This window comes from Notamacropus eugenii, chromosome 5, assembly GCF_028372415.1.
Source record: "Notamacropus eugenii isolate mMacEug1 chromosome 5, mMacEug1.pri_v2, whole genome shotgun sequence".
In the NCBI taxonomy this organism is placed as follows: Eukaryota; Metazoa; Chordata; class Mammalia; order Diprotodontia; family Macropodidae; genus Notamacropus; species Notamacropus eugenii.
The window spans coordinates 139,677,958-139,700,504 of record NC_092876.1 but is presented as its reverse complement, the minus strand read 5'-3'; the positions used below and the strand labels follow the sequence as shown (position 1 = coordinate 139,700,504).

At 45.5% G+C, this 22,547-nt stretch overlaps 1 protein-coding gene across 1 annotated transcript; it reads right to left on the bottom strand.

The window, feature by feature from the left end:
- Positions 1–866: 866 nt before the first annotated feature.
- On the bottom strand, positions 867–13,617 carry TMPRSS5 (transmembrane serine protease 5). Its single transcript, XM_072611072.1, has 12 exons — positions 13,414–13,617; positions 11,756–11,882; positions 10,050–10,157; positions 9,362–9,460; positions 8,495–8,630; positions 7,965–8,078; positions 6,485–6,528; positions 4,921–5,083; positions 3,060–3,238; positions 2,250–2,348; positions 1,659–1,801; positions 867–1,233 (listed from the first exon to the last, which is right to left on the bottom strand). The coding sequence occupies exons 2-12, from the start codon at positions 11,877–11,879 to the stop codon at positions 1,072–1,074; spliced, it is 1,371 nt and encodes a 456-aa protein (XP_072467173.1). The 5' UTR covers positions 11,880–11,882; positions 13,414–13,617; the 3' UTR covers positions 867–1,071.
- Positions 13,618–22,547: the final 8,930 nt, after the last annotated feature.

Below are 22,547 nucleotides of genomic sequence, written 5' to 3'. Positions count from 1 at the left end.
AATTGAGGCACAGGCCCCAGGGGTATCCATTTCCCTCCCTCCCCACATTTTAGAGACCCTTTTAATGATTTTAAGAAGAAACTTCATGGCCTAGGGGATAGAAAACCAGCCTTAAGAGTCAGGAAGACCTGGGGTCAAGTCTTGTATCAAGACTATTCTGGCTGCTAACCACAGACATATCATTCAGTGTCTTCAAGGTCTAGTCTCCTTCACTAGTTACATTAGGCATTCCCCATACTCGTTACATATTTGTTGTTTTTGATGTTCAGTTGTGTCTCACTCTCCATGACTCCATTTGGGCATTTCTTGGCAAAAAGACTGGAGCGGTTTGCCATTTCCTTTTCTAGTTCATTTTACAGATGAAGAAACTGAGGCAAACAGAATTAAGTGACTTTACCAAGATCACACAGCTAAGTAAGTGTCTGAGGCCAGATCTGAACTCAGGTAGATGAGTCTTCCTCACTTCAGGCCAGGCATTCTGTTCACTCTGCCATGTACATATTTGGTACAACCAAAATAGTAGTAGTAGTGGTGGAGGTAGTGGTGGAGGTAGTGGTGGTATTAGTGGTAGTAGGAGTGGTATTGGTACTGGTGGTGGTTGTAGTAGTAGTAGCAGCAGCAACAGTAATTTATCCTATTTGGACTATTACAAACATCTCATTTTATTTCCTTAATCACCTCCATGAAATAAGAAAAGAAAGTGCTTTTAGCTTTATTTTATAGATGAAGAAACTGATGCTTGGTGAATAGTGTAATTTGATCAGTACCATGGTTAATTGTGACTGTAAGCCAGGGTACCAATTTCTGGTCTACCTCCTTTCCTTCATGTTTGGGGAAGGGGGAAGAAGAGGTAGAGAGGGAGGAGTGCCACAGAGACATGAATTTAATTTTTTTTAAATCCATGGAATCCATTTCTAGATACATCATCCCCCTACCCCCACCACCGCCACCCTAGTCAAGGATGCATTTACCAGTTACCTCCCCAGCCCCCAACAGATAACAGGCACCCAAGTGAAGTTCCAAGGCTCTTAAGTGCCCTTAGAGTTCATCCTATCCCTCCCCCTCCCTTCCCTACTCACCACCAATTTGATGGTGAATCCAGTCCAAGAACGCAGCCACCTTGGTATAGACTCCTGGCCTGTGGCGTTTCCCACAATCCCAGCCCCAGCTCACCACACCCACCAAGCGCCATATCCCTCTGTCCAGACACACCAGGGGACCTCCACTGTCTCCCTTAGAGACCCCAGGGACAGAAACAGAGAAACGAGCAGTTGGTTGGCTCTTCTCAGGAGAAGGGTACCACCCGTAGTCACTGCCACATGCCTAATGATCTGGAGCTCATAGCCCACCCCACTTCTCCTTCAGGGAGCAGCCCTTCATGACAAGGCCAATTCCCACCTCACCCAAAGCCTCCTGCAGGGCAGCCTCCCATTCACTGGCTCCTTCAGAAGCTAGTGTCAGTGGTGATTCCCTATAAATCACTTCTGCTCAGTCTAATTGAATTAATGCTTCACGTGCACCCACCACTTTACTTGCCCCTTTATAAAAATACCTCCTAACTCCCACCTCTGCCCCCAACTCCTGGGGTGCCCAGAGCTCCCCACCCTGGCACCCTCTTGGTACCAGCCCCCCAACTCAAACCTCCTCCCATCTAGCACCTGGCATGCATCAGTGCGCCCATCCAGGTAGCCAGCACAGAGCATCTGGGGAGTGATCATGCCTTTGTACATGCAGGAGCTATTGCAGAGCTGGGAGCTGATCAGGGGGACCAAGGCATTCTGGAGGGTGTCTGAGCCATACCCTAGAGGAGGCAGAGCCCCAGACAATCATGGAAACAGAGATATGTGGAGACAGAAGCAAAAACTGAGGTGTCTGTCTTGTCAGATGGGGAAGGAGGAGGGAGGAACAGAGGCCCTGGGTAGGGTATCATGAACGTCTCTAGGTCATGCACTTCCACGAATGGCCTATTATAAAGCCACAGGAGGTTGTGATATTTGTGGAGTTCCCAGGAAGAGGAAGGAGTAAAGAATTAACATAGGACTGCCTTTCCAACGTGAATATGGTCCAAAGGATGCCAGGCGAGTAGAACTAGCTAAAGAGGATATCCAAGAAAAGGAGATCTGAGGTACAGTGATATTGGTAAAAGGGGATGAATATGTCACAGCCAATCTGCTCACAAGGGGTAGGGAATTCCTCCCAATCATCTCTGCTCCGATACCAACTTCCCACCCTTTCTGGATCTTACTCACCTCGATGAGGGACTGTGGAGCCCCAGCCTGACACCCAGCATTTTGAGCCCTGTGGGAAATCCTGCTGCATTTCTGGCAGGCACACAGCCCGTACCGTGTCTAGAGAAAAAGTCCACAGCCCTTGCTTCTACATTGGCCTTTGCCAGTTCAGGCCCAGCCCTAGGACCTGAAAGCTGCAGCCCTGACCCTCTAGCAAACATTTAAGGGAAATCTTGTTGGGGGAGGGAGCCCACATATTATCCTGATGGGGTGCTACTTTTTATTTGCCACAAAGTCTTTTGACCACTAAAGCAAAGCTTTGGGAGGAAGAAGGGAGGCTGAGAATGGAAGGCCCCCCCTGGGGCTGGGTAACTGACTCATGAAGATCAGACAAGTCCAGTGTCTAGCTCTCTGGGCTGGGGAGCTCCATTTTAGGGTGACAGAGCAATATCTACTGCATCTCTTCCAATTCCCCAAATCAGGTGCGGATGCTGGAACTAGTCCTACTCTGAAAACTGCCTGCACTATTGAAGCCAAGAAATAAGGGCTCATTCACATGTTAAAAGTCTTCTAAATGTGAAAATATATATGTAGAGCCTATGGATTAAATTTCATCTTGAGAGGGGAGAAGGGGAAGGGGGGAGAAAATTTAAAACTTATGGAAGTGAAGGTTGAAAACTAAAAATAAATAAACTAATTTAACAAAGGCTTCTATTCCAGCACTTGTTATCAAGGAACGCTATCCCCACTGGACCCCCAACCCAGATAGGGCATCTTCCTCTCTCCACCTCACTTAAGGGGCCAGTACCCATCAGATCATGTCTTACATACTGGAGAAGTTCAGTGGAGTCTGGAGCTTCAGCAAAGCGATGTCATAATCATGTCTCTGCCTGTGGTTTCTAAAGCTGGGGTGCAGGACGATCTTCTCCACCACGGCCCCCATATGCAATACGATGTCACTGCGGTTGACAATCCCCACAAAGAGCCTCCACCTGGACATGTGGGACAACCTGCAAGTGCACAAAGAGATTATGTTAAGCACTGAGTGCAGGGCACAGGTGTGGCAGAATGATGCTGGGGGCAGAGGCCACTGGACCAGAGGACACAAGTCCAAGCCTTGTACATGTCTGCATCCCCACATCCCTGGGCACAGGGAGCATCAGGACCTCGACCTCAAGCTGGAAGACACCTCAGCGGTCATCAGGTCCAGGGGAAGAAAGAACCAGGGAGGTTAAATAACACAGGCAGTAGGCAGGCATCAGTCAGAAGCAGGAGCTGAACCTAGGTCTCTGCATTCTAGAGTCTGGCGGGCAGAGAAAGGGGGAGAGGGGAAAAGGTGATTCAGAACAAGCATTTAGGAAATATTTTATGATTGATGGACAAGTTAGATGCCAGAAGTTATTAGAGAATTCCAGCCCCTCAATTTGTTACTGTATCATCACTATAGTCCTCATCAACTAAAAACACATTATGTCCCCAAAGAAGCGCTATGTTATAGTAGAAAGAAGAGTCAGAAACCCTGGCTTCAAATCCTGACTTTGCCAATGAGTAGGTAGCAAATTACCTAACTTCGCTGAGCCTTGTCTTTCCATAGAGCCCATAGATAGAGCCCTCTCTCTAGAGATTGTGGAAAAGAGAATAAAGTAGAAAATGGGCTCAAACTGCAAAACGGTAAAAAATGATATAAATGGAAGGGATTTATATAAGCATTCCTTCCAAGTTAGCTCAGATATCACCTGCTTTTCTGACCCTTCAGTTATTGGCATTTCTCTGTCTCTCTTTCCTCTCTGTCTCTGTTCTGTCTCTGTGTCTCTGTCTCTCTCTCCATCTCCCTCCTTCTTTGTCTGTCTTTCTTTGTCTCTATCTCTCTGTTTCCCACTCCCTCTCTCTGTCTCTATCTCCTCTCTCTCTTCTGTCTCTCTTGTCTCACTCTGTCTTCCTCTCTCTGTGTGTTTCTGCCTTCTCTCTTCAGCTCTCCCTTCTTCCTCCCTTTTTCTTACTCTCTTCCTCTTTTCTTCTTACTCTACCTCTGTCTCTCTGTGTCTTCTCCCTCCTCCCTCTCTGTCTGTCTCCAACTTCTCTCTCTCTCCCCCCCCCCACACACTTCTCCTGATCAAAATTCTTTTGTATATAATTTGCATTTACTTACAGTATGCTTATCTTATCCCCTCCCCACAGCAGAGTGGATGCCTCTGGAGGACAGGAATGGTTTTATGGTTTATTTTTTCTCCTCAGTTTCAAGCAGTGATGGATATATTGTAGGTTCTTAAAAAAATGTATGTTGGATGAATGGAAATGTATTATGATTATCATGAGCATTCTTGAGAGCAGGGATTATTTCCCTCTGTATTTGTGTCCCCAGTTCCCAGTACAGTGCCAGACACATGCTAATATAATAAGCACTCATTGAATGAATGAATGAATGAATGAATGAATGAATGAATGAATCATCATTATAAGCATAAAAAACATTGCACATGGCCCCAATCTAAGCACGGAACAGAAAGAACTATAAACACTAACTCTACCCTCCAGAAGTTTCTAATCTGCATCAGATAAACCTGTATAGGACATAAAGACAGAACCATGAGAAGCATGGTGCCTGTCCACAAAAGAACAGAGAAGGACTCCCGTGCACTCCAGAGCTCTGGCAAAGGTTCATTAAGGGGGTGGGGAGCCTTTGGAGACATACCTGTAGACACAGTGAGCTGCAGTCACCACCCAGCTTGGAGCCAGCAGAGAGCCTCCACACGAGTACTGGGGACCCTTGAACATGCTGACCTGCCAGGGCCAACGCCCAGGGACAGCAGAGGTCCCACCGAGAACCCGAGAATTCAAGTGCTGGACTCCACATTCTGACCGTAGGTGGTGGGAATGGAAACAGAGGAAGAGAGAGGCAAAGGTTGGTGTCAGCACCATCACTGAGCTCCTTAGGGAGGACGGCCTAGGTCTGTGGGGTCATGGAGTGTGCATGGCTAACTCTCAATAAGCCTTGGGGATAAGATGGGAAGCTTGGATAATGGAACTCCACACATATCCCCCATCTCTGTAACCGCAGTTGGACCAAGAGTTTAAACTTCCTCCTGGTTTTGAGGCTGCTAACAAGTTGTAGGATAGGTTTAGTTGAATTTCACCTCAGCTTAGACTCTAGTTGGTGATGAGAAGGAGGGGAAGATGTAAAATTAGGCAGAACAGAACTTAGACAATTCTAAGATTTCATTAACCACACTGGCACCCCCATCCGCCAAGCCCAAACTGAGCTTCCCTTTATGGTCTGCCATATTTCCTCCTGGCAATATCCTTCTCCTTCTCACTCTACCTCTGTCTCTTCTCTTTTCTGTCTGTCTGTCTCTCTCTCTCTCTCTCTCTCTCTCTGTCTTTCTTCTCCCTCTCTCTGTCATCCTCCTTCCTTCTCACTCTCTCTTTCTCCTTTCTTCTCATTCTCCATCTGTCTCTCTGTATCTGTTTTTTCCCTTCATCTCCCTCTCCCTCCATCTCTCCCACTTCTCTCTCTGTCTCTCTCTGTCTCTCTCTCTCTGTCTCTGTCTCTGTCTCTCTCTCTGTCTCTCTCTGTCTCTGTCTCTCTCTCTCTCTCTCTCTCTCTCTCTCTCTCTCTCTCTCTCTCTCTCTCTCTCTCTCTCCTTCCCTTGGATTAAATCTACAAAGAGGATCAACCAATAATGGAGAATTGATGACAAATCAAATGAGAACCTTATGGGAGACAGTGCACAGGTAGCAAACACAGTCACCAGAAACAAGTAGAGGTAAACAGCAACTGCCTTACTAGTAAACAGTTTATACCAGGATCAGGGAACTTGAGGCCTTGAGGCCACATGTGGCCTTCTAGGTCCTCGGGTATGGCCTTTTGACTGTGTCCAAGTTTTACAAAACAAATCCTTTTATTAAGGGAATTTGTTCTGTGAAGTTTGGATTTAGTCAAAGGGCCACACTTGAGGACCTGGAGGGCCACATGTGCCCTTGAGGTTGCAGGTTCTCCACCCCTGGGTTATAGCTTTATGTTTTACACATACCACAGACTGTAAGGAAAAGGAGTTTTCCCATTCCCTAACCTAGGGATCTGAACACAGTAGAGATTAATAAATATTTGGTGAATCATATCTGCTGAATGGTTGAAAATACCCCCTGATCCCCAACTGGGACACTAACGGGGGGGGGGGGGGGGGCTGCCAAGGCCATCCATTTCTACATCCTAAAGTCCTGCTCATCCCTCTTCTGGGGCCCAAGATGTTACTCACCTGAGCATTTGAGAGAGACAACCTGGCCCAAGGCACAGCTGTTCCTATGAAGCAGTGGGGGTTAAGAAAAGGAGGGGTTAAGTTAGGGCTCAGGGCCCTTTTATCTCACAGCAATATAGTCACCCTTTAAGCTCCTTTCTAAGGGGCAGCTAGATAGCATAGTGGATAGAGCATGGACCTGGAGTCGGGAAGACCTAAGTTCAAATCCAGCCTCAGACACCTACTAGCTAGATGACCCTGAGCAAGTCCCTTAACCCTGTTTGTCTCACTTTCCTCATCTGTAAAAGGAGCTGGCAAACCACTTCAGTATCTTGGCCAAGAAAACCCCAAACAGGGTCACGAATATTCAGACACAACTAAAATAACTGAACAACAAAAAGCTCTTGTCCCCCTCCTCAGAGAAGGACATCAGAATGGTCACACACCTTCAGTCCAGTCTTCAACCAAAGCAAAATCCATTACTGGCAGCAAGGGTAGACATAGGCTTGAACTATTTATAAACAACTACATAGAGTAAGTGGATGAAGTGCTGAAAAAAAGATCTGAGTTTGAATCCTGCCTCAGACACTTATTGTATGACCCTGAGCAAGTCACTTAGCCTCTAGGTGACTCAGTTTCCTCATCTGTAATATGAGGAAGTTGGTCTCAAGAGACTTGAAGGTCACTATTGGCTCTGAATCTATGATTCCATGACCCTGTTTATAGTTTAGGCATATATATATATATAAAAGAGATACAGTGCTCAGCCACAAGTACATCACAGGTCCAAACAATTCCCTAAGAAAACTATACTTTCCCTGTCTTAGTCCCAGTTGAGTTCAGAGCCATCAGTCAAAGACTAGAGAAATCTTACTTTTGCAAGTCCTTACCCAACCCTAAATTAATCTCTTCCCTCTCCTCCCTGACAATCCCCTTGACCCCTGACTCCAGTATGGCATCTACTTTCACGAAACTAGAATGTTTCTAATCTCCCCCTTGAGAAAACAGAAAGGCCTCCCCTATTTACATACTTAGGTATTTACTTACGATACCCCCCACCACACATACATATTCACTCCTTCCTTTTCTATAGATCCTGCAGAGGAGGAAAGTATGGGAGAGAAAAAATGTGGGACCAGGCACAAGAAGTGTGGGTATTCCATTCACTCACAGTTCATAGGGTTGCTGCATTGGCCCTTGCCAACTTCTAATATTTGGGAGAATATCTTCTAGGCCTAGCTATTTTTCTCTCCTCCAAGCAGTCCATTGATCGTGGCCAGGATGTGGAAATTTATCTCTTTGTTGAGTACTACCTGGATCCTCTGCAACTTCTGGTTAGGGAAAAACTCTCTGCCTCATCCCTAGATGCCCCTAAGGGCCTGGCACCCCCCTCCCCTTGAAGAAAAAGAAGGATATGTGACTGAGGTCTCCAGGGGAAACTGGAAAGACTCCTCCTGTTGACCTCAGCCCCTTCTACTCAACCCAAACTCAGCTCCCCTACCTGTGCTGCCATATCTCTTCTAGGTGACTTCCCAATCTGGGAAGAAGCTGAGCAAACTCCTGAGAATTGCTGACCTTGATATCAGTCAGGTTAACTCCTTTGTGGTAACTGAGTCTTGACCAAAAAAAAAAAAGTAGCCATAAGTATAGAAATAAGAAGAAATGGGTTTAAACTGCAGCAGAAGGAATATGAATTGGATAAAAAGCAAAAATGTCTAATGGGGGAACATTGAAATGGATGGCAGAAGGAGGAAGGAAACAGATCCTTCCTCTCTTGGGGTCTTTTGGTTGTCATTGAAAATAACATAGATTCTCAAAAGTCTGGGCTGACGGGACCTGAATGCAAGAGAACAGCCTAGATGACCTCAACACTGGGATCATCTCAGAGAGAAATGGAAATATGGGACAAATAAAGGAATCTCCCACCTTTCAGTTCTCTCCCTCCCCCCTCTCTCCCTTTCTCTCTCTCTTTCTTCCCCTTCTTTTTTTTTTTTCCTCCGCCCTCCTCCACTTCCACTCCCACCAAGATACCTGAGATGTCCAAGGTGTTCACAAATCTGGGTCCCTAGGGCAGGACTCCAGCCCTCATGGCATACCAGGAGCCAGCCTGGCCATGCCTTCACCTGCACTTCCAGTAAGAAGTCTCTAGTGTTTATTCTGAAAGATACTGAAACAACAGCATGAAAAAACCACATTGGTCCCTGTGCCCACCAAGGCTCAGGGAACAGAAAAGTCCAGGTTCTCTGGAACCTAGCAGTGTACCCTAGGAGTCTGGGTAAGATGGTACCTGATGGGGTTGAGGAGAAAGGCCTGGGCGTAGACATCCATCTGGGTTATTCTGGACAGAAACTGGCAGGGTGTTTTCCAAAGAAACGGCAAAATGCACAAATTCGAGAAAATCCAGACCCCCAAGCTCCAGGTCCTTGCCCCAATTTGGGCCAAACATTCCACCTGTCTCTAAGGGGAACCCTGTCTCCTGATACAAGAAAGGAGGCCATCTGGAGCCCAATTTTCTAAGATTGCCTAATTCTCCAGATTTCTCCCTGGCCCTAGGTCCCAGCTGAAAACAAGCTGCAGGGACAGGCTAAATCGTCCCCAGAGAGCAATGAGTCAGCCCAGACAGTGCTAAAAGTCAGAATTTGTCTCCTAAAGGACAGGCCTAGCTCAGTGCCCTGGCCCTCTCCACCCTAATGCCTCAACTTCCCCTCCCTCCCACACAGGGAGCCAGGGGGCTTTCCATCCATCTTTGACTGTGCTTGATAGAAGTAGAGCCCTAAGGGAAAAAATGAGACCCAGAGTTCTCTTGACTAACATCCAGAACCCTGAATGTGAAGAGAGGATTTCCTATCAGCACAGACTGGGTGAGCAGGACAAAAGGGAGAGGGGAGCCTCACTCACCTGATTTGGATTCTGTTGGGGTGAGGGGTTTCTCTGTACAGCTCACGATGCTCTCTTGCTGCAGGATCTTCAACAAGGCATTTGTCCTGAAAAGCAAGACTAAAGAAAGAGGTGAAAAGGGAGGGGGAGAGGGAAGGTCAGGAGAGGAGACATTCCAGCGAGGCCCAGTGATGCCCACCCTGAACAATCAGGGAATTCTGAAATGGGACAGGCCTCTTAAAGAGGGGCAGTTAGGTGAAGGTCTTTCTCCCATGCCTTACTAGCTGTGTGACCTTGGGCAAGTCACTTAACCCCAATTGCCTTGCCTTCCCCCCTCCAAAAAAAATAAAAACTTTGCTCCATAAATTCTCTGGATCAGCTATTAGCTTATAGCAGAGAACTTACAGCCCTCACTACTGAAAAGTTCCTCTTTTGCCTAACCCAAGTCCTTCCTGCTGCAGTTCTAATCCATTTCCTCTTGCTTGATGGAGATGAGGAATAATCCTCATCCCCTTCTTCCTTTACTGACCATCCCTCCCAAATACTCCCTTTCCCTTCAACCCTCACCCTAAACCTATTCCTTTGCCCCTATCCTCTCAGGCTTCCTACTGGATCAGAAAGGATTATTTTAAGCCTAGGAAATCATGAGGCAGGCTATAGCCGTGTCCTCAACCCCAGAGACAGTTTTACTGTTCAACATATCACTGACCTAGAAGCCAGATCCCAACGCCTATCCCAGCCATCAGCCCAATGGTCATGAACAAGATACACACACGCCTTCCCCTCCTTGGAAAGGTCCAGCAACCATCATGGAAATCTATTAAAAAAAAAAAAAAAGCAGAGAGAACCTGGAATCCTGGAGCCCAGACAGTCCAATCAGACCCTATCCCCAGGTTCCATTTTGTGCAACTTCCTATTGGAGCCTCAAGCAAGTAACCTTGAAGTTGACCCTCTCTCATAACCCAGGAATAGATGAAATGGTAAAAGAGAGGAAATTTAGTTGTCCCCTCTTCAGGTCAGTGCAATCTGAACAACGGAGTTTCCTCTCCTTTCTTCTTCCAAGTCAGGAATAGAAAGAGGGAAAGGCTAGACTAAAATGGGGAGGAGAAGATGTGAGAAGTCATTTAATTTATCTGACCTTTGGTTTCCTCATGTGTAAAATGGGCACAATATTACCTGAACTGCCTACCTCACATGGTTGTAAGATTCAAGGGAGATAATGTATAAAACAGAAAGTAATGCCTCTTTGCATGTGTATAACCTAGGATTCTGTCCTGAACCCCCTGCCCCCTCTTCTCTCTGTCTTTTTTCTTTTGGTGATTTCATTCCTCCCATGGGTTCAGTTATCATCTACATTCACTTGACTCCCAAATCTAGACAACAGGCCCTCATCTCTCTCCTAAGTCTCAGTCTCCCATCATCAAGCCACCTGATCATCCCAGAGGCATCCCAAACTCAACATATCCAAAACATGTCATGTTCTTTCTCCCCAAACCCACCTCTATTTCTGTTGAAGTCATCACAGCCTTCTTTAAAACACTCAAGTCTCCATTTTGACTTGACTCTTCTTACTCTGCCAGTCAGAAAACTAGTCTTGTCAACCCTGCTTTTACAATATGTCTCATATCTGTTCCCTTCTCTCTGCTCATAGGGTTCCCATCCAAGTTCAAGCCCTCATCACCTCCCCCGCTAAACTGTGGCAATAGCCGCTAATTGATTTCCCTGACTCAAGTCTCCTCCCTTATCAATCCATTCTCCACACAAGTGCTAAATTGACATCAACCATGTCACTCTCATACTGGAAAAGTATCTGTGTCTCGCTATTACCTCTGGAATAAAAATACAAAAATTTCTGTTCAGCATTTAAAGCTCCTCACAATCTCACTCCAGCCAATCTTTCTAAGTTAATTTCACATTATTTTCCCTCATGTGACCTGTGCCTCAACTAAATTAGCCTTTGCCTGAAGGCACCCCCTTCACCTCTTAAAACTCCAAAATTGCCTGGTATTTTACTTTGTATATATTTTGATATTTAGCATTTTGTGTGTGTGTCCATGTTACTTTTTCCAATTAGAATGTAAGTTTCCTGAGAGTAGGTGTTATTTCATTTATGACTCTGTACCACCAGCATCTAGCATGATGATTTTCACACAGTAATTGTTTAATGCTTGCTTAATGGGATGGAAGGGCTTTGAAAGCTTTAAAAGGCCATTATGGAGGAAGAGGGAAGGTGGAAACCCCAAAGATCTGAATAGACCACAGACTATTCCAATCCAATATCTGAGAGTTGTCAGGTCAGAGAAGGACAGCCAGCATACCATGTAGACCCACCACCCTCTTCACCCCGAAGGTCTCCTTCCAATGTTTGTGTCCCTTGAATTTCCCACTGTCCTCTCCCTCCTCCCCCATTCTCACTGAATTCTTCCTGGAATTCAACTCTCTCCATCGGGCCACCAGGCTCCTCCACAGGGACTCCTGGCACTGGGCTGGCTTCTTCACCAGGATGCTCTTCCAAATCATGCTGGTCACCCAGATTCATGATCTAGGAAGAAAAGAAATTCAAGCTACATAGAACCCCCTCACTCCATTACCAGTCTAGGATTCTTACTCTTGATATTTTTGGCAGTCTGGGGAAGCCTGTGTATATGGGTTTCTTCGCGTATTCAATTTATAAAATAAAATACAGAGAATTACAGAGGGAACCAATTATATCAATAATAATTGCTAATAGAGATGTTAATAATAATATAGTGATATAGAAATGTAATCTATAACATGCAAACATTATTATAAATATTTAATAATAAATATAATATGTTAACAATAACTAGTGAATGGTGCTTTAAGGTTTGCAAAATGCTCTATGGATATTATCTCATTGATTCTCACAATCCATGAGGGAGGTGGTATTATTAACTCCATTTTACAGATGAGAAAACTGAGACAGACAGAAGTTAAATGACTTGCCCAGAGCTAGTAAGTGACAGAGGAGGGATTTGAACTCAGGTCTTTGTGACTATAGGTCCAGTGCTCCATGTAGCTGCCTCAGATATAACTCTCTTGAAATACAATTATCAAAATAGTTTCAAAGACAAGGTCAGAGGCCTCCCCCTCCAAGTTAAAGGGACAGGAAGAGAAAGCAGCCTGTGCCTGCTGACCCCAAAGAGGGGCTGACCCCAAGGAGGTCAGCCTCGGAGCTGGTCCAGGGCCAGACAGCAGCCTTGAGCCAGGTGTGTAGGAGTTCAGCTCCACCCAAGTGAAGAACCCCAGGGAGTCTCCCAAGCTTGCCACTGAACCCTCGGCTGCTGTTTGGCAATCCCTTTTCTTCACATCTCATTGACCACAGCAGCTGCTCCAAGCGTTTTCCACCACCCCTGAGCCCCCAGTCCCACTCTGTGCCCCTCAGTCTTAGCAGACGGCTTGGCCTCCTGGCCTTTGGAATACATTCAGTCTCTTCATCGTACCCTTACCCTCCCTCTTCTCCACCTCAGCATGTGTCTGTAAGCTCCCCCACCCTCCAGACCACAGTTTCCCAGATGTATTAGGCCCACAGACCCCTTTTCAAAAAGAAATGACTCAACTCCCCCCAGGAAATCTATTTTCTTTAACCCTCTAAAGTTTGGGTTTGGTTTTTTTTTAATTTGAGTCAGTTCAAAAATATATGAAATGTTTTTAAACGATGCTTCTTAAGGATAGTAACATTGTATATCTGTAGTTTTTCCTGCATTGACATCTGGACGGTGCAACATTGTAAACAAGTCATCACACACACACACACACACACGCCTGCCCGCCCCCGGACTTCCCAGCCATGCTGACACCTGCTCGCTAAGACCCGCTGGCGGACCTGACCGCTGACGCGTTACAACCTGCATCTCACGTGCTTCTTTGGAAAACCACGTCATCGCTGGACTCTACCTCGGCCGCACAGCCCATGAAACACGCAGGGAAGGCTGGTCATCATTTTCTTCGTTCCTTAGGCTTCCCCCGCCCAACAGCACCCGAGGGTCCCGCTGCCCCCCGGGAGCTGGCACCTCTGCGTCTAGACCCCCCCTTCCCTTCGCAGGGCTTACCTGCCCAGGTGACCCCGACCTCGCCCACCTTCTCTGGTCCTCCGTCCGTCTCCTCCTCTCTCCGGCCTGTCCGGCCTCCGTTCTCTCCGCCCGCAAACACGGCCAGGCCTGTGTGACGGTAGAACCAGAGCCTTCTCTTCTGTCAATGGCAGCTGCAAGTTTTCAGAGAGAGGTTCAGAGCCAGGAGCCCCGCCCAACTCGGTCAGGGGGAGGAGCCGGCCCCGCGTGGGGCGGGGCTTAGGGCACTCCGCCAATGAGCGCGAAGCTCCAGCCCCATTCTGGGAAGGGGAAAGCCCAGCAGGAGGCCTGGGAGTCTGGGACGGGAAGAGAAAGCTGCTTGTGCCTCCTGACCCCCAAGAGGGGCTGACCCCTGGGCCAGGGCCAGACAGCGGCCTTGAGCCAGCTCCACCCAAGGAGAGGACCCCCTGATGTGCATGACACCCAGCCCCTGCCCAGAGAGAACTGGCCTAGAGGGGGGATTGAGAGGGAGAGGTAAACAGGACCGGGGCTGGCCCTTTCTGGTCACCACTTCCTTTTCCGCTATTTAACACTTCTACCCATGATTTGGAGAGAGGGATAGATAACTGGGTGATCATGGCCGTAAAGGATAAAAATCTGGGGACACGGATGATAAACATGGATGACAGCTGGGATCTGCCAGGCCAGAAAATCAGGCTACATCTAAGAAGATGAACTGTAATAGGGAGATATTAAGATCTTACCACTGAATTCAAGAAATGGGTTTCACAGTTAGGAAGTACATGGTTGGAGAGCAGTTTGTCTGGGAAACAATGAGCAGTCAGCCAGCTCTATTCTGGTCAGCAGAGACAAGGCAGGCAGAGGGAATTTGGGCTGCATTGGGAGAGGCAGAGCTTCTTGGGTTAAGGGTTCAATAAGGATTACACTCTGCCATGCTCTGAGAAAGATACAGCGTGGATAAGCTAGAGAGGGGCCAGAAGAGAGTAACTTGAATGGTGAAGAGCCTTGGGTCTGTGCCATATCAGAACCAGGCGGAGGAACTGGGAACGTTTAACCGGAGGAGGCTGAGGCCTCACAGGATAATCTGTCTTCAACACTGAAAGACTGTCATGTAAGCTAATATGGAAACATGCTTTGTCTGATTTCAGATGTAGAGCTGAGATATTGCTTGCCTTCTCAATGGGTGGAGAAGGGGCTGGAGAGAGGGAGGGGATTTAGAATTCACAATTAAATAAAAGTCTATAACTATTCCTTAAAGAATTTCGTCCTTAACCCCAATTGCCTTGCCTTCCCCTTTCAAAAAGAAAATAATATTGATGGTAATTTTGCCAAGAATCAAAATCAAGTTGTCTGGTCTATGGTTTGCAGACTCCACTCATTTTTTTTGTTTTTGTTTTTAATCAGAATGTTGGTTTTTCCCCAGACCTATAGCACCTCTCCCACCCTTGACTGAATAGGATTGTTTGCTGTTACCCTGGCATCTCCCCTAGTTTTGCCTTCTGACTTCACAGCTCTGTTCCATCTTGGAATTTTACCCTGATAACCTTCCATCTAACTGAGGAGGAAGGAGCAAATAGATCTGTGGAAATTTCTGTCTCTCATCAGCCTTGTCCAGGTCAGTAGCCTATAAATGACCCTGTGAAATACTCTTGGGAGACCTATGAGAAAGATCAACTCCCACACATGGGGCAGAAATGAAATGCCACCCTCTCCTGTGGAATGACAAGCAACCAGATGGTACAAGGTACAGAGTGCTGGGCTTGAAGTCAGGAAGACCTGAGTGCAAGTCCAGCCCCAGATACCAACTTGCTGTGTGACCCTGGGCAAGTCACTTCACTTGCTTCACTAAGTTTCCTTATCGATAAAATGCAATTAATTATAGTACTTTAAAGTTGAGAAAGACCTAATATTACAAACCCAGTGTTCTACCTGCTATACCACATTGGGAATGGGGCATTGATGGATGTGGAGAATCCTGATTTTCAAAGAGAATTTCCGGGGCCTGCCCTTATGAAACTTAAGAGTGATTGAACTACCAAGTAAGTGAGGGAGGCCTATAGAGCTGTATTAGGATTGGGGACCCGACTATACCAAACCTCAGAAGGTTCTGTGCAGAGTGCCAGCTTCAGCCCATCCCTGCAACTACCTGAGGAGCCTCCCCTAACTCTGAAACAAATAGAAAGGGCAGAGTAAGGGAAAGAGAGGATAAATAGATCAGATCTTACCATGTGAGAGAGGACAGTTAACACTCAATACAAAGACTTGAGGATTTGCTAAGGCAGGGCTTGTCTTCTGCTCTCCGGATACCCTGAATTCTCTGTTGGACTGGATTGCCAGCTCTCTGCCTTTCCTATCTGCTGCTCCATCCCCGAATCCCTCAGGACACCTCTCCCAGATGGACCCTCAGGTGGACTGCTGTTCCAACAAGGGGGAAGGAGGACTGGGTTGGCCAGGATCACCACCCCTTCGAGATGCTAATTGGTTGCCCAGAAACAGAGAAGAGTGTTGCGGGGTGGAGAGCAAGGAAAAGGGAGGGTGCAGGGGGATGGCTTTGCCTAGTGACTTGATCCCTTGTGCCAAAAAGTGTGCAGTCTTCGCTTGCACTGGGCAAAATTTCCCTTGTAAATGACATCTGTCTGGAGATGGAGTGAAGGCAATATTAGCATTTGTTGACATGTCCCTGAGTAAGGCTTCACCGGCTCTCTATTTGGATTGCCGCTTCCCAGTGAAGTGACACATTGTCATAATGTGTGGGTGATGACAGGAGGGAATTCAGATGCCCCCATATTCATACTGTGTGAGGTTCAGGGAACACCACCTGAACCCCAGCTGGACCTGGTGAGCACAAATGTTAGGTGATTTCTTTGGGCATATGGAAATGAGAAGAAGAAGAAGAGACAGATGGGATGGGAGCTGAACTAACTGGTGCTTCTCATCTCAAATCTGTCTATGTAATCCTTTCCTGCCTTCAAAGGCACAGAGGAGATCTTACGTTCATCCCAACTAAACACTAACCGTATTATGTAAACATAGAATTTAACTTCCTGGAGTCCCAGCTCTATCGTCTTTAAAATGGGGTGATATGTGTTAACATCTGCACTATCTAACTTGAAAGATGGTTGTGAAGAAAACTCTTTGTAAAACTTGTATAAATGTGAGCTATTATCATTCTTTATCTCCTAATATTTAAACTGTCTAAGCCTTGGTTTCCACATCTGCCAAATGGGGATACCTACCTCACAGAATTGTTATAAGGATCAAATGAGATAATACATAAAAAGTGGAGAGCTATATAAAATGTTAACTGTTATTGTTACTATGCCTGGCACAGAGCTTTTCGCATGGGGCGGGGGGGGGGGGGGGGGGAGATGGTGATTGATGGCAAAGAACAGGTGCTGTGACATCATTGGTACTGTGAGGAGCCACTTGTGAGGAAACTGGTTCTACCCACGCAGACCAGCATTGGGTCCACAACTTGGAGCCTTAGAGGGTCACCTTGTTCACTGATGGGGGTTATGTAATTTGCCCTGACTCATGCAAGCAGTACACATGTCCGAGGCAGGACTCAAACCTGGATCTGTCTGACTCCGAGGCCTTGTACTTTATGAACAACACCATTCTAGCCAACACAGAGGGGACACTAAATGCTTGTCATCTGATCCATCAGTGAGCAGATTTCTCATCCTTATTCTTCCCTTCCCATCTACACCTAGAATGTTCTACCCTCTCACCTCTGAGTTTCCCTGGCTTCCTTCAGGACAACTCAGATCTCACTTTCTGCTGGAAGCCTTTCAGGGTCTCCCCTTTTCAGAAAAACTTTCACCTATTTTGTGTATATCTCACATATACCTTGTATTTGGATGTTGTTTCCCCCATGAGAATTAATCTTCTTGGAAGCAGGGTCTGTGTTTTTCTTTTGTGTCTCCAGAGCTTAACACAGTATCTGGCACATAGTAAGGGCTTAGTAAATGCTTATCGACTGACCAGAAATAGACACATGCTTAAATATATACAGTGCTTTGCATAGAAATAACAAAAGGGATAAAATGATGCACACTGAAACATCTGCCATGTGGTTACATCCTCATAGCTTCTCCTAGACCCAGGGAGTCCTCACACAAGGGAATGCCCAGGCAGAACATAAGACTGACCCAAAGCCAGGTGCTCTAGGAAAGACAGTCAATGATATCCAAGCAACCAACTGTCCAGGAAAAACCTTTACACATGACTCACTTTTAAGTTTATTCTGCATTATTAATATTTTCTCCATTACTTTCTTAAGTCTAGAAAATCAACAAAAATAATAAATCCAGCCCCAATTTGTACTCTTTGCTATTTCTTCTTTTTTCTTTTTTGAAGCAATTAGGGTAAAGTGACTTGTCCAGTCTCACATTGCTAGTAAGTGTCTGAAGCCAGATTTGAACTAAGATCCTCCTAAATCCAGAGCCAGAGCTCTATCTACTAAGTCATCTAATTGCCCCTACTTTGCTGTTTCAAGGTATCAGTGCTCTCACAATGAAAATTTAACAACTGACTCTTTCAAGCTGCTCCAATCTGGCCTCAGTCCACTCCTGGACACAGTTCAGTTTGCTTAGCTCCCCTCCCCACCCAATCCCTGCAGCTGCCCCTCTCAAAATTGGGCAAAGAAGTTTAGGTGATACAATCCAGTTCCCAGCTAATAGTCAACTCATGCCAGTAGGGATGGTCATAAGATGAAGATTTGAATCCTCTGGGTCTGAGTCTTAGACTCAACACTGAAGCTCCTACAGCCAGTGCCTTTCTACTGGGAGTCCTCCACTGACAAGGATTTCCAACTGTTTCCTGCTTATAAAGTAGGGGAAGTAGACTCAATGACTGAACCCTAGGAGAATCTACTGCCATTCTACCTTGGAGTCTCTTCTGTGATCTTGAGATCTTTGGTTCTAGTTTCCACTGGTCAATAGGTATAGCCAATACCCTTTCTCTCTGAGTCCTAGACTTTGTCTGTGATACCTTCCCCTTGACTGATCTGAATGCTTACACTTAACAAGCTCCTCTCAACTCCCTACTAAGCTTCCAAAGCCCCACCGCTCACCAGAGTGAGGGCCCAAAGACTTAGAAGGAATATGATACATGTAAGGAGGAGGTTGGTAGTTGTTCACTTTCTAGTTTCTTTCAATCTACTTCATGCCAAGTGCACACGGGATGTCACCACTGTGGACAAACCCAGGAGATCCCAATATTTGGAAAGCATGATTTTCTTACATCAGGTGCCTTTTCCTTTGAGAAGATGAAGGAAGCCACCAAAGTTGTGGGACAAAAGTACAAAGACCCCTTCACTTACTTTAAATGCTTTAAAGTACCACCACCGGAGGACTTGGGGGCAACATCATGGGGACTGCTCATTGACCTTTCCTGTGCCCCACTTCAATCACAAGTTGCCAAAGGCTATCTGGGCTGGTTGTCTTGTGTACAACAAAGGCTACTTCCCAATAGGAGTGAGGATTAAGGGCCCAGGGTACAGAAATCTAGAGGGAGTTGACAGCCTTTATACTCCTCCAAGTTAGAAATAACTAAGTATAACCCTCAGTTAGCAAAAATATTTTCTTCTCAAGTTGGGGTGTAATCTCAGCATTTTGGATGTCTCCTCCAATGGTGCTGGTCAAACCCTTCCATGCCTGCCCAATCTGTAAGTCTTGAACATGTCTTCTCATGAGCTCAACATAGGAGGCTGTGGGGTCTTTCTAGCTGTCTGCCTCTCCAGCCCATCTCCCCTTTCTAGCATATATTTCCCTAATGACATCTTTTAGTCCTGTTCTTTTTCCAATTTTCTCATTAGTTATCTGTTGTGGGGGACATATGTGGTACAATGGATTGAGCGCCAGGCCCAGAATCAGGAAGACCTGAGTTCAAATCCACCTTCAAACATTTACTAGCTGGGTGACCCTGGGCAAATCTCTTAACCCTGTTTGCCTCAGTTTCTTCATCTATAAAACAAGCTGGAGAAGGAAAAGGCAAAGCTCTCCAGTATCTTTGTCAAAGAAACCCCAAATGATATCATGAAGAACTGGACACAAATGAGTAACAAGCATCTGTTGCAGGCTGCTCATATCCATGAGGTGGCTCTCAGAGTGTTGCCCTGGGAGAGACACTAATTCTCAGTTCTCCAAAGACCATTGTGTTCCATGTATTTTACTCACTCAACAAACTCCTGTAGAACGTTGGCATTTAAAAGGTGTACCTTGGTTGCCAAGAGAAGCTTTGGTTCCTGAAGTTAGCAAAAATAGTCTGTTAAAATCGGAAGCCACAAGATGGTGATTTCCTTCCTCACCCTAGCTGCATCCCAGATGAGCATCTCCTCAGACCACCTGCTCTCTCCCGTGACAGCAACCTTCTCTGGAGCAACTTCCCAGGGTCCTGGGGTCTCTCTGTCCTCCCACCATGAGATGTGTTCCACTGTCTCTTCCCACGGACACTAGTATATTAAGATCCAACATCCCCAGAGTTTGTCTTGAAAAGACTTCAACCTTCACTGAAGTTGCCTTTAAAAGTGGATTTTAGCATGCTTTCTGTGGCTCTTTGATAATAACAATAACAGCTAAGTTTTATACAGGCTTTAAGTTTTTAAGAATTTTACATACCTTTTCTCATTTCATTTCTATTCTATCACCCATACAATTGCTGTGCTGTTTCTCCAGAGTCCAGGGGGACAGGATGTATCATAACACTTGAGAAAAATGAACTCCAGGTGAAGATTAAAGGAGGAAGTGGATAGAGGGAGAATCCAGTGGTGAAAAACTAGAGATAAGTAGGTCAAGGTCTTCATAAGCAATGCGTTTCCCATCCCACTCTGCTGCCATCCCCCTTTTGACATAGCTTCTCTGAACAACAGATCTCTTTATCCCCCATGTATTCCCTACCTATATAGCAACATGCTGATTTGTCCACACTCCCCAGCCCCCAGCCATAACCTTTCCCTAATCTCCTTCAGCTGTCAGGCTTCCCAGCAGCTGGGATTGAGGGCAAGGGGAGCCCACACTAGCCTATGTCACCAAAGGAGCCTTTTGACACTTAGCTCTATCTGGGACTCTGGAGAACAATTTTTCTCAAAGAAAAGCTGAGCAATCTTAAGTCAATAAACTGATAGTGATAATGAGTAAAGATTGAGAAAATGAGGTTGAAACATGATATAGCCAATTAACTTATTCCAAGCTCATTACTGTTTAAAAATAACTCAGAGTACATATTATCATTTCACTCTCTTTTGAATGAAGAGAAATGGGTAAAAATATCCCCAAGTTTATGTTTAATGAAAAAAAATGTTCTCTCAATGTGGCAATCAGCTCTTTAATCATTTAAATTTAATTTCTAAGTGTTTTCTTGGATAACCTGACCTGAGTACTAGATAGGGGAAGAAATTGTATACAACTGGGCAAACTCCCCCTTCAACCAAGGAATTTAGAATCCACAGGATTTGTTTTCGATCCTTTTATTGTTAGCTGTCATCTCCCTGTCCTATGTACCATAGATATTCGTGTCTCCCTCCATTAGGTAATAGATTCCCTATGGATAGGGTCTATGCTATCCCTATCTTTGGGCCATTAATAAGTACCTCCTGCTGAATTGGAGTTGTTCAATGGGAGGAGAACAAGAGTCCCAAAATCTCAGAGCTGGAAGCCCCTCCACCTCTGCTTCCCCCCCTTAATCTAATTCTGTCTTTATCTTGTCCCTAACAGGTGGGGCAAGCCTCCAGTTGAAATTCTTCAGTAAGGGGGAACTCATCATCTCCCAAAGAAGCCCCTTACACTTGGGGATAACTTTAATTGTTAGGAAGTTTGTCCTTATGTCAAACCTAAATATTCCTCTGTACTACAACCCATTGTTCCTAGTTATTCCCTCTGGAGCCAAGCGGAACAAGGCCTCTTTCGTGAGACAGCCCTTCAAAGTTAAGGAAGACTATCATCCTCCACCTTAAGTCTTTTTTCTAAGCTAAACATCCCCAGTTGTTTCCAGCAATCCTCCTGTGGTATATATGGGCACCCCACTGGCCCCAGGTTCTGCAGGTCTGGTATGTGGTATGGTCTCCAGTCTCCCCTGCCATCTTGGCTGCTCCCCTCTGGCCATGTTCCAGCTTGTCCAGGTCCTTTCTAAACATGGCTCCCAGAACTGAGCAGAGTACTCCAAATGTATTCTGATGAGAAAAGAATACAGAAGAATTCTTATCTCTTGTTCTGCACTCTATGCCTTTCAAATAGAATAGTGCCAGAAACTTAATAATGTTTTTTTGTTCATTCATTCAATCACTCATTCACTCACTGTAGTCCAATGTTACATTAGGGGTTTTTGGCTGCCATGTTGAACCATTGACTCATATTGAGTTTGCCGTCTACTAAATCCCACAGATCTTTAATCAGTCAGTTCAAATATTGATTAAGCACCCTTCATATGTCACATTAAGAGCTAAGATACAAGTACAAGGAATGAAAGGATCCCTACTGGAAAAAGAGAGTACATTCTAATGGAGAATGGGAAGGAAAGACAGTAAAGATACATACAAATATATACAGCATAAAAAATAAAATGAATAAATATGAATATATACAAATGATCAAATACAAGATAGTTTAGGAGAGAGGACCCTGCCAGTTGGGGAATCAAGAATGGTTTCATGTTGAAGATGTTGCCTGAGGTACAGCTATATCACCAGATGTGCTGTATCACCAGGTATGCCTCTCCCATCTTGTGCTTCTGATGTTTGCTGTTGGGTTTTTTTTCACCCAAGTGAAAGACTCAAAATGTTTCTCTTTTACATTTCATCAATAGATTTGGACTATCATTATAGCATATTGGGATTTTTTTGGATTCTCACTTTATTACCCAACGTTACTTATTCCTCTCAGCTCCTTTCAGTCTGAAACTTCAATAATCTATAGATTATTGAAGCAACTAAGCAGCTAATAAATTCGTTAAACAATACAAGACCACAGGCAAGTCCCTGGGGACACTCCACTAAAGACTTCCCTCCATGTTAACATTAACCCACTTACTCTTCTTCTGGTCCAGTGGATTGACCAAATCCAAATTCACCAAGGCATCTCTTTACCTTGCCCACAGGATGGGGAAAATGCTTTGTCAAATGTTTTATTGAAATCTAGTATTACTGTGCCTACAGAATA